The sequence below is a fragment of the Abramis brama genome (genome assembly GCF_963993115.1).
Source record: "Abramis brama genome assembly, chromosome: 2".
NCBI classification, from domain to species: Eukaryota; Metazoa; Chordata; class Actinopteri; order Cypriniformes; family Leuciscidae; genus Abramis; species Abramis brama.
In genome coordinates this window covers 65,081,824-65,094,805 of record NC_139964.1, presented here as the reverse complement: position 1 = coordinate 65,094,805, position 12,982 = coordinate 65,081,824, and the positions used below count along the sequence as shown (strand labels likewise).

Below are 12,982 nucleotides of genomic sequence, written 5' to 3'. Positions count from 1 at the left end.
CATCAAAGAATCCTGAAAAAAAAAATGCATCACAATTTCCCCCAAAAAATGAAGCAGCACAATTTGTTCAACATTAATAACAATAAGAAATGTTTTTTGAGAATGATTTCTGAAGGAAAACTTAAAGAGTAATGATGCTGAAATTCAGCTTTGTATCACATTAATAAATTGCATTTTAAAATATATTCACATAGAAAACTGTTGCCTCAAATATTTGACAATATTACTATTTTTACTGTATTTCTGATCAAACAAATGCAGCCTTGGTGAGCAGAAGAGTTTCAAAATCATTGTGTACGTTTTAACATTAATCATTTTTATATTTACCAGTCAGTTTCTCACAGGCAAATATGACTTTGATTAGTAATTCCTATGCACTCAGCCATAGTTTCTGGCTCAGCCATAGTTTGTAGTGGGCAATATGGGCTCTTCTGGCGGGACTGATCTTGTATTGCGTGTCTGTGGTAAATGGACTTGGTCTCTCACTGGCATTTGAACACCAGCGGCACTCGCTGGACCTTCTCATACTCAGCATTTCCAGCTAATTACAAAGCTGTGCTTCAATCGCGCTCCGTGCTCGAGGTTCCAGAGATAACCATCCACAACGATCCGCCACATCTGTGCTGAGATGGACCAGAGAGACGGAGGAAAATTAAAGAAAATGAATAACTTAACGTCTTGGAACGGTTTGTGAAAACCTCATGTTTATAATGACCTCACCAGGACGTGCTTAAAAACACTTTGGGTTGAAGCCAATGTAACGACAGGCTTTTCTTCAGTTATTTTGCCCTCATGAATTACTTCCATCTTTTTAAGATGAAATATGGGAGCTGCGTCTGTCACTATCTGTGACGGGCTCATCTGACACAAACCAGCTGTTGGCACACGGTAAGGCGAGCGATCAACGGAAAGCGTCTCATGAGCTGAGAAATGTTTATTGTGCTTGAGAACTCTGCTCACCCGCTGGAAGACTTCAGTGCATTTCATTTCATCATGAAGCTCAGGAGACTTAGGGTGGGTTATTCGCACTTGTAGTTTGGTTCTCTTGGTTCTTTTGTTCACACTTGGCATGTTTGGTTGGATTAAACCGAACCCTGGTGAGATTGCTTTATGAACCGCACTAACCAAACCCTTAGTGGACTTCTTATTCATGTTCTTGTTTAAATATCACCATGTCTCAGATGTTTCTCCTAAAATCATTTTGGAGAAATAATAAATAGACACAAATGAGTCAATAGTAGTTAGAGTACAGAGCTATACAATGGATTTTGAGCATTTTAATGTTTCTTGAGCAGCAAATCATCATGATTTCTAAAGGATCATGTGACACTGAATACCGGAGTAATGATGCTGAATATTCAGCTTTGCATCACATGAATAAATTACAACAGTCATTTTAAATTGTAATATTATTTCACAATATTGCCATTTTTACTGTATTTTTGATCAAATAAATGCAACTTTTCCTCAAAAACATTTAAAAAAAAATCTTACTGGCCCCAAACTTTTGACCAGTAGTGTAAGAATCAACTTATTTCTCCTAAAAATCCATTCAAGGAAAGCAAAAAATGGACACAATGATTCACACGCATTAAGCATTTTCTCCATTTAACGTCATTGTCATTGCTGTCTTGGCGAAACATTTGAGTATTAAAGAGATCTCATTTGCAATTTTACTTTAAAATGTGGAAAATCTTTACAATGTTTTGAAATACCCTTGACCAACCACTTCCAGATATTGAAAGCATGCTTAATGTTTGACGAAACTTAAAAGGGATTGAACTTTAATGTGAAAAAGTCACAACAATGAATATTGAGGCTTATAATGTCTGTTTCCTATTATCCGCACCAAAGACGTGTCCAGGTACGGCCCTGTTCATAAATTGCACAATTTCTCGCTCATTACATTTAAAAAACGAGTAGACTCACGCGAGACACAATCGCACACTGGCCTCAAAATATTCTCAGTGCAGAAGTCAATTTATATACTCGAAAATAAGCGCTAGTATCTGCCTTGCTCGGTATGTAATGGTCTGATATTACTTTTCAAATCAGCTGGCTGTAATGAGAATGAGATATTTTCTCCCAGGCTGTCATGTCATTACCAACACACTCTTGTTTGTCGCTTTTGCTCACTGCAAGCAACTTATGATTCCCTGCCAACATTTGAGGTGATTTTAAATGTATCATTAGCCCACAGTTTGGCATTCCGTCTATGCATTATGTTGTCCCTGGATCCGCTCGTGCCAGAAGCGCTTTGGCTGTGGTTTAGAGGCAATGCAGTGCTGGTCTGGCTCACTGCATGTTCAATCCAGCCGGTGTTGGGGAGAGTTTTACTCATGAAGTTTAGATGGGCAAGACGCTTTAATGCTGAGATGGTGCAAAATGCAAACTCTACAGATTGACTGGAGGGATGCTATTTATACTGTAAAAGTGTAATCGTTGGGTTGCAGAAAGAATTCTGTGCTCTTAAGAACTCAGATAAGAATACTGCATAGACTAGAGCGGCACGATTATTCATTAAGAGATCGCAATCTTTATTCAAACACCAACATGACTCCTAAATGACAGCAATTTGCCTGTGTCTATTAAACCTTTTGACTAAATCACACCGGAATCATTCATTCAAGAGATTCGTGCAAAAACGCTGAATCATCCAGTAATGAAACAAGTGAAGTCTGTATGAACGAGTCATTAAATCATCAATTTAAGAGATTCATTCAAAAATACTGAATCATCCAGTAATGAAACAAGTGAAGTCTGTATGAGTGAGTCATTTACTCATTCATTCAAGAGATTAGTTAAAAAACACTGTGATGAAACAAGTGAAATATTTATGAGTGAGTCATTGAATCATTCATTCAAACTGCAAAAATGCTGATTCAGCCAGTAATGAAACAAGTGAAGTCTTTGAGTTAGTCACTGAATCATTAATTCAAGAGATTTGTGTAAAAACGCTGAATCATCCAGTAATAAAACACATGAAATATTATAAGTGAGTCATTGAATCATTAATTCAAGAGATTTGTGTAAAAACGCTGAATCATCCAGCAATAAAACACATGAAATATTATAAGTGAGTCATTGAATCATTCATTCAAACCGATTTTTAAAATAATTAATTCAGATTAATTAAACATTTTAAACAGACTGCTGCAATTAACAACTGATATTAAAGAAATACACGCTCTTAGTATAAATCATGTCTTGGGAATTTTTTTTCAGTGTAGCTTTAATTTGATTTGACTTAATTATTGAATAAAATCCTGTTTCACATGCCTCACATTATGGAGGCATCTTAATTTTTATGCTTGCTTGAACCTGGTTTAGACTTTTTCTCGACAGGGAAGCTATTTAAAACATCACACTGAACATATTGTAATGTAATACAGCCTGTCAAGCATGAAGTTTAAAAAATAGTTGGGAAATACATTTTCACACTGACAGTCAGACAGGTTTTCTGCTTGTTTGCAGTCATTAAAAAGCACGAGTGAAGGAAGTTTGAGGACGGCTCTCAAACATCCATCTGTCGCTTTGACGTAATTAAAGATGTCACATCCAGCGGCGACATGCACCATTAATTTCAGTTGGTGCACCTTCACATCTTCTGCGCGCTTTGGGAAATCACACATCGCAGCTCTGGCTTAATGAAGCGTGTTTGATCTGGTGTGATGAGCTCCGTGTCTCCCGGTGCGGCCGTGTGAAATATGTCCTTCTCCCGTCCCACAGGTGAACATCTGCGGGTTTGTTCCCAAGGCTACACCTGCTGCACTTCAGACATGGAGGACAGGCTCGGCCAGCAGAGCAAACTGGATTTCGAGAAATTAGTGGATGGGAGCAGCCACACCATACGGACAGTGTTTACCTCCAGGCATAAAAAGTTTGACGGTAAGTGTGCAACATTTGGTTTTGGTTTGTGCTCTCTATCCCAACATTATTGTCCAGGCTTTTGGTTCAATGACTTGGTCCGTAAATGAACAGATGCAATGCAAAGCTATTGTCCTTACCGATAGAATTGATGTCGTTAATGACACCTGGCTGAGTTCAACTTGGAAAAAGAGAACAAAGAAACAAATCTTTGAAGTTAAAAAATGTTTAGTGATGAGTCAATTTTGTGAACGAATCATTCTGAGTCAAATCTTTTGAATGAATTGTTTGTGGAAAACTGAAGTTGCATATGAATCTTGGTGCAGTAAAGTAAAAAAAAAAAAAGAGGTTAAAAACAAATCTGTTGAGTCAGATCTCTTAAACTGGTTCTAAATGATTCGTTCACAATAGTCATTGTGTTAAGAGATTCATTGATGTTCAAACAAAGTGATCTGCCCTACACTGTAAACAATTTCTAACCCTCCCAAATCAAAATTTTCAAGTGACCGATAACATCTACATTTTTCAATTGGCCCAAGTGAAATTCTTGTTGCAATAGTCTGTTAACATTGGCTCAATGAGAAATAATACGTCAGACTAATTGAAAAATTTAGATGTTATCGGTCACTTGAAATTTTTGACTTGGGGATGTATTTTTTTTTTACAGTGTAAAGAAGTCAAATTTGTTTTGTCTACTTTGTTGCTCATGGATAACTCAAGCTTATAACTGTCAAGGCAACAATGAAAATAAATATAAAGTCTGGTCGATTTGAAGTTGCTTATGAAGCTTTGAATTTCAATTGTTTACTAGTAGGAAATTGTGTCCGAATCAGAACTTTTGGTCTGAATCAGTTCAGAACATCGGTTTAAATGATTCATTGACAGACTGCTCACTGAAAAGTTAAAAAATAAAGCAGAACTAACCCAAATGTGTTGCAAAAGGTCATTGTTATGGAAACTAAACTGTAGATGTGGTTTTATGCAGCGGTGGTCAACTTTTCAAAAGTAATTTCTATGGGTAATTTAATTTGTGTCTTTTGATAAGGAAAGCATTGGAGCTGTGTTCTATTGAAGCGGTTCTTCTTTAAGGCGAACTGGACTTGTTTGTGGAAATATATGCTCTGACTCACTTGTAATCTACTTTTGCAGTCACTGAAATGTACTTGTGTGTTTTTTTTTTAAATTAGAGCTAAGTATCTACTTTTTAAACTTGTTATGACTTCCTTTAGGGGTTCAGGCCTTAATTATGCGGGTCAGACCCCCTCCAAACCGCCACTATAATTCGCCTGGAAACCATGTAGCTCTGACTAATTATATCGTTTTTGAAATGCTGTAATGAAGGAGAGCTATGGAGTACATATTCACAGGTTATGTGAAGGTTAATATTAGCGCTCTCGAAAAGCTGGTGATTTGCATGTAGTGCGGAAGGAACTTTGCTGTTGAGCAAAAGTGTGACTTAAATGAACTTTGCAGTGATCTTAGAAGACCCAGCTCAAATGGATTTACTTTTTATATAGTTTGCATGTACTATATACATATATATATATATATGTATGTATATATGTATGTATGTATGTATATATGTACAGTGCAATGCATAAGTTAATACACCCATGCTAAAGTTGACTAAAAAGAGGAATAAAAAATCATATTTTGGAAATTGAACTTAATGCCTTAATTTAAAAAGTTAGGAAAAATCCAACCTTTTAGGACACCAATTTTCTTTGTGAATGAATAATGTATCGTAAATAAATAAATGTTCTTCCTTAAAATACATGGTGCATAAGTGTGTACACCCCTATGTTAAATTCCCATAGAGGCAGGCAGATTTTTATTTTTAAGTATTTTTATTATTATTAATTTTTAGGATACTATGCATCCTGATAAAGTTCCCTTGGCCTTTGGAATTAAAATAGCCCCACATCATCACATAGCCTTCACCATACCTAGAGATTGGCATGGTTTTATTTCAGTTAGCCTAAAAGCTAGTTTGATTTGCATTGAGAGATGATCTTATGGAAAGTACCCCATGCCAATCTCTAGGCCAATCTCAATCTCAACTTTAGCATGGGTGTATTAACTTATGCATTGCACTGTATGTGTGTGTGTGTGTGTGTGTGTGTGTGTGTGTGTGTGTGTGTGTGTATAACGATTAAATTCTGTAAAAAAACATACTGCTCATTGTTAGTTAATGTTAACTATGCATTTAATAATGTTAACTAATGGGACCTTATTGTAAATTGTTACAGTATTTATCATCACTAAATACAGTTTCTTTCCATTTCAACTAATTGAATATTGCTTGTTCCTCATATTTTATTATTATTTGTTTTCACAAGATTGATGCTGATTCTAAGCCATTTCAATAAATGCATATAGTTAATAATAATACAAATAATCTAAAACCAAGATTTTTTTTACATTTATTTTTTATGCAGACATCTTAGCTGTTTCATAACTGTTTAATTTATGTATGAGTGACACATATGCATCACATCAAGGGTTTTAGTTTATGTTAAAACTGTGTAATCCAAGTTGATGGAAATTGTATTTGCAATTCAAATAGACACTCTTAAATTGAAGCCTTTTTTTTGAGTGTACAGACCCATGCAATGAATGTGAATAGTAGCTCAGATCATTTGATGAGAAATGTTTGAGTTCATAATGAGATCTCTGACTTTTGAAGTCTGTTGAAACTCTCTTTTGAAAATGCTGTAGACTTTAAAAAAAAAAAGAATAAAAAAAAGCCAATTTCATTGCAATCTAGGAGAAGCATTCAAGCTATTAAAGAGATCTCATATGTGATTTTCTTTCGTTCCTATGAGAGTGTGAACGGAGTGTCTCAGTGAATGACTGCGAGACAAATCCCTCCGCTGGTTTGCATACTGGTGTTCCTGAGAGACAGAGGCCGTGATACGACGTGTCATTCTGGAAGTTTCTACGCCAACCTGTATGCAAACCAACCCACAGCAATCCTGTGACATAACAAACCCTTCACGTTGAGTTAATGCCAGCTGATAACCTACATTATTTTCTCTGACGGCTCCAAGTCCACTCCAAACGTGTTCTCCTGCCCACCTGAGCTTGTGTTGAACTCACCAGCGCTGAGACTTTGATGAACATAGCTGGCCTACACCGCTGACAGTTTGTTAATTACGCCGGCGAGCTGCGATAGGATCTGATTATAGATGCTGTTTTGAGCCAAAGGAATTTTCATTAATAGTGAACAGAACCATTAATACTTAAGCAGTGCCATTAATAAATGAAATATACAGGCATTATGGCTTTTCAGCCATTTAAACATGAAAAGTTTTGTAGACGAAATCAAACCCATTCACAGTACCGGTATTAATTATGTTCGGCTTTTAAATGGATAATATGTTTACACACTTAGTTGACTGCATTAGCATTAATTAATAATTAGCATATCAGCATGTAATAATTTGGGCCTGTGATGAAGGTGTCGTGTGTTTAATGCTGCTTTATGGTTATTAAATTCTAGTCACATAGTGTTTCATTAAAATGTGTCTTCGGAATATTTCACCTCAAAATTAAGAACATAAAAAGTTTTTTGCACTCACAATTATGCATTAATGTAATGCAAAAACAATAATGATTTAGTATTTAACTTAGTATTTATTTTACTGCCTTTATGTTTATTTAAATATTTAATCATATCAAATACAGTATTGCATTTTTTTTATCATGGGGAAAAATGGGAATTGTTATTTAAGATAAATGATTAATAAAATAAATTATAAAAAAGTTTGGTTGTATTAAAGTAATGAGAGTGAGATTGGCATTGCAGTAGAATTTGGTTATTTGGTTATAAACAAAAATATGAATCTTTATAATAATTATTTGTAGTACTGTCCCTTTTGCTGACTTAGTTATTTTAATTATAAAATTAAAATGTATTTCATTATTAAAAAAAAAAAAAAAAAAAAAAAAATAAATAATATATATATATATATATATATATATATATATATATATATATATATATATATATATATATATATATATATATATATATATATATATATATATATATATATTATTTTTTATGAAAAAATGGGTGCATTAATTAAGGCTAGTGATTATAAAAAAAAAAAAATACACAAAAAATAAAGTGTGGCTGTTTTGCAGAAATGAGAGTAAAAATTTTGGGGTTAAATTTTGGGGTTAAACATTTGGGTAAAAATTGTCATAAAATAATGCAAAAAACTAAATCTTTACAAGTTTTTATTGTACAACCTTTGTGCAAATTTAAACATAAACATATTGAAATTTACTACAATAAAAATATTTTAAATATATTTAATGAATAAAAATATGTGAATCATCATAATTTAACGCTAATGATTATGAAAACATTTTTTTTTTTTTTTTTAAGTCTTATTTTATTACAGTGATGATAATTAGATCTATAATTTGGTTTAAAAATGTAATAAAAGAATGGCAAAAACATAATAATATTTATACTAAATACAGTGTATGCATTTATATCATATTGATTTTTAAGTTAAATGAGACCCTTTTAATGTTTTAATGACATCCAATTAGTAAACGCATGAATGTACGCTTTTATCTCTGAGACAAATATCCTGCGCTGTTCAGACACACATCTGTATTATTGAACAACTCTTCTCATCTGAAGTCAGGTTGTAGAGCGAGGCTTTCTTTATCATCTCCAGCTCATGGTTTGCTTGTCTTCTTGCCTTTATCTCTGATGGCAGGTGTATCTGACAGAGACCCACACACTTAAACACACACAAACACGCGCATATACACACGACTTTATTTATCACTCTGATAGGCACCGCAGATTTGGCAGCTAATCCCCAGAAACACCTTCAGCTCGGCAGGATACATATCGATCGGTCCGCAGTATCTCTTTTCCTAAAAGCCGAATCGTCACGTGATGAATGGATCTCTTTTTGTACTCCGTTGGCTGTGAAGTGAAGTTAGTGAAGTCCATCCGCTTTCCCTGAAGAGCACAGTCTCACAGAAACTGATGTGAACTGCAGATTGTGAACTGTTTTGTCAGTTTGCAGTGATGGGTCGATTACTTACAGTATGTTTCAAAAGTGCATGACAAAATTGTAATTAGTAATGAAATCTGTTATTATTATGTATAATCTGTATCAAAATCCGATATTATCGGACTACTTTTGGATTACTTATAGATTACTTTTGACTTAACTCGTTAATCATATTGATATGAATAAGAATATCAGTTAGTATCATATTGATATAAAAAAGTACAAAGAGAATGAAATTATATTATTATTATTATTATATTTAATTTTTTTATCAACACCATGAACTGCATTAAAGATCACATTACGCCAGGGTTTGCCAACTGAAAAGGAACTGCAGGGGGTTCGTAAATTGATATAGCTAATAAGTAATTAAACCATAAAATGAAAATAAATAAAAAAATAAAATAAAAACAATCTAAATAAAAAAGTTTTAACACAAAAATAAAACACAAACAGATGTGACCATGTGAACTTTAAATGACATCACAAAACTATGAACATGCAAATATGTTACTTAAAATTTTCCCAATTAAAAGACTTGAACATACATAACATTCCATTGTAAAAACAGTTGTAGCCTTAAATTACATTAAACTGACTTAAAAAAAAAGAGTTGAATCTCGTATAACTTGAAAATCGCTTAACTTACAGTACATTGATGAGTTAAAGCAATGTGTACTAAAAACATATGTTGTCATAACGTTTTGATCATATTTATATATATATATACATTTTTTTTTTTTTTACAGTGTATGCTGTATAGGCTTTTTAAAGATGGAAAAGATTAATAAGGGAAACTCATAAAATTATGCGAATAACATGCAATCTATAAAAGAAGTGACTTTAATCTGGTTATAAGCATTTTAAAACACACAATTACGATCTAATTTCATGCACTTATTTTTTTTTGGAATCTGATTACATGATCCAGATTACATATAATCAGTTACTAGAGAAGTCTGATTCATTGTTGCGAATCGGTCTTGCTTTAATTAATCACATTTGAGATTTGTGCAGTGGCGCTGATCTTGGACAGATCTCAGACGTTTGCTGGTTTTTATGGTCATATCTGCTCATGAATGTGAATTGTTGGATGGAGGGCTTCTCTCCGTACGGCTGCCCACTCTGCCAGCCTGGGAAGCAACATCCATCCTTTATCTTCCAGCGCTTTTGCCTCCTCCTAGGGATTTGATCCTTCATCCATTTTCCATGCCCTCATTTTTTTCATTCCTTTGCTATTTATAGGACCCTATTTAGAAATTCTTTAACTCCCACTTTTTGATTACCGCCTCGGCCTCCTATGGGGCCTTGTGTTTTTTTGATGCATTATTGAAAAATCCTGATGCCGTTAAGGCTTTTGAAAGGCTGCGGGATTAAGTCTGAATTGGAACGCCAGGTTTTTTTTTCATTCTCTATCTGTCTTTTAAACACATTATGTGTAACACTGGTGCTTTTACGAAATAACTAACGGAAATTACTTCGTAGCTGTAGTGGATGTAACTAAACGATTCGCCATTCAAATAAACAACAATGTGCATTACTGTTAATGTTTTGTAATGTCTCTTCTGCATTTATTTGATCAGAAATACTGTAAAATAGTATTATTGTGAAATATTATTAAAATAACTATTTTCTATTGCAATATATTTTAACATGTCATTTATATCCTGTTATCAAAGCTGATTTTTCAGCATCATTACTCATTCAGTGTCACATGATCCTTCAGAAATCATTCTAATATGCTGATTTGCTGCTCGATGAACCTTTCTGATATTTATCAATGTTGAAAACAGTCGTGCTGCTTAAAACTGCGTTGAGATAATCCCATGATCCATTGCACCAAGACCTATCCACAATGGGAGATGAGTCAAGGCTTCCATGGATGACGCAGATGAGAAACATTCATCTCTCTTGAAGCGGCCGTCCATTAGGCCGCATTACTCCTCTTTTAATACATTAGTCGGGTTCAATCTCCCACTTTGCCTCATCCTGACCTGTTTTTAAGCATAGCTCGATGAGTAACTCTTTAGGATTAGACAAATGCGGGCACTTTGCTCAGTGTGGGAGAGCCAGTGAATCACAGATGTTACTGGGGGGGAAAGCCACAAAGGATTGATTACATCAGAGCGAAAAGCTTCTTTCTTTGATTCTGGTCACCCTCACAGACTCGACAAATCTTGTGCTCTTTTCCCAGTAGGACGGCTTAAGGGAGAAAGCAAATTTTTCACAAACTACAGGTTTCAACATCACTCAATTTTTAATTCCGCACAGCTCAAGTTTGGAGGAGCTGGCGTGGTGAAACTTGCAATGGCATTAAAACTCTGTGAAATGTCAAAGCCGGTGGGTGTTCAAGGGTTGCGACTATTCCCAATACTAATGTTCTGCCTAAAAGTGCTTTTCAAAACTCATATTGAGTCAATATAAAGCAGCTTTTTATTTAAATGTTTTATTTTATTTAATTTTATTTTTTATTTTTTTATTATTATTATTATTTTTTTATTTTTTATTTTTTTATTGTATTTATTTATTTAGATGTTTATTGTGAATAAGTGGAAGAATTTTATTGTATTATATTTCTAAGTATTAATGAATTAATTAAACAAACATATATAACATATTAACACACACACACACACACACACACACACACACACAATATACATATTTGATTGTTTTATTTAATTTAATTTTATACTATCTATCTATCTATCTATCTATCTATCTATCTATCTATCTATCTATCTATCTATCTATCTATCTATCATAAGTGGAATTATTTTATGATCTCATCCCCACAGAACTTTGCAGTCTCCTCAAAGAGGCTTTGTCCCTCAGGATTTTTTGAATATGAATAATCCACATCAAATGTATTTTGTAGTTCTTGCCCAAAACCAACCTAAAGGACAGGTTTATAAAGGCGTCAAGCAGATGTTCTTGCTCTGGGATGTCCAAATCCAATTACAGGCAGTTGTGCAACTATGTTGCCTCGTTGACCATTTCAAACGACATTTCAAGCACAGAAAACAAGACAAGGAAATATGAATAGATTTAGCTTTGCCTCATGATTCATGCAGTGGTTTTGGTTTGCTCTCCTTGCCGCTGAGAAATATAATGGTTATGGCAACTGTTGACAAAACTAATACACAAGCAAGCTCGGTCCCTACAGAGTGAGTGCAAAACAATCTTCAAATAATGAATTGGACCATATTTTGACAGACTTCCACAATATAGCATACTCTTGAACCCAGTGTAAGGGTGAGTACATGTGTAGATCTGACCCAGATGGTCAAGTGTTTGTCTCCAGCAAATAAGTTTCCTCTTCAAAGCTAAAGCATAACCAGGACATGAACCAAGAGATGAAGCCTTCTGAAGCTAAAACGGGTTTCCTGACTGGTGAAGTGAAGTCTTGGATCACTGTAAAGGGCAACTTACACACTGACCGCTGGATTCCCATTACACGCCTCAGACCTCGGAAGTGTTTCCTTCCTTCCCATCAGCAGACCACTAGATTTTCAGGTGAAATTGCGAGTGTTTCATGGTTGAATTGAAAATCTAGGTTGAAGTTTTATTTTTTTATTTTTTTATGTAATTCTATGTTTGTTTTTTATCGAAATTGTATGTGATCAGTTGTGTGGTGTGCATGCAAACATGACAGAAAGCAAGAAACTGTTAGTGTGTATATGTGCTCAGGCTGATGAGCAATAGCAATAGTGATGGTTTTCTACAGCCAAACCTCTAAAAATCAGGAGATAATGTGAGAAATGCAATTATGTACACATGCTTTACTGAAAGCTCCCGTCTTCCGTTTGAGGCCCGAGGAGATATTATGGGCATTTCTTAGTAATCTAGGATCATATTGTGTCTGAAGCAGATGATTTACAGAGAAATCAATTTACAGATTGAGACATACAGGAAGAGGCAAAAAATAGCTGAGCGAGATACAGCTGCTCTCTGGCAAACCCTGTCAAATGCCCATTATGACTGCAGTGTAGGAGCGCTTAACATGGGAAACCTGGAGCCTTGATTTTTAACTAAGCCTATAAACATCCCATTTGTTATGGAATCTGAAT

General features: G+C 34.5%; 1 protein-coding gene across 2 annotated transcripts in view; it reads left to right on the top strand.

Moving 5' to 3' along the window:
- Positions 1-12,982, top strand: part of gpc6a (glypican 6a) — a 187,786-nt gene that overhangs the window by 36,097 nt on the left and 138,707 nt on the right. For both annotated transcript variants that reach the window (XM_084101836.1, XM_084101835.1), the window contains exon 2: positions 3,730-3,888. In XM_084101836.1, coding sequence (XP_083957962.1) covers positions 3,730-3,888 — 159 coding nt within the window. The remainder of the gene's footprint in view (positions 1-3,729; positions 3,889-12,982) is intronic.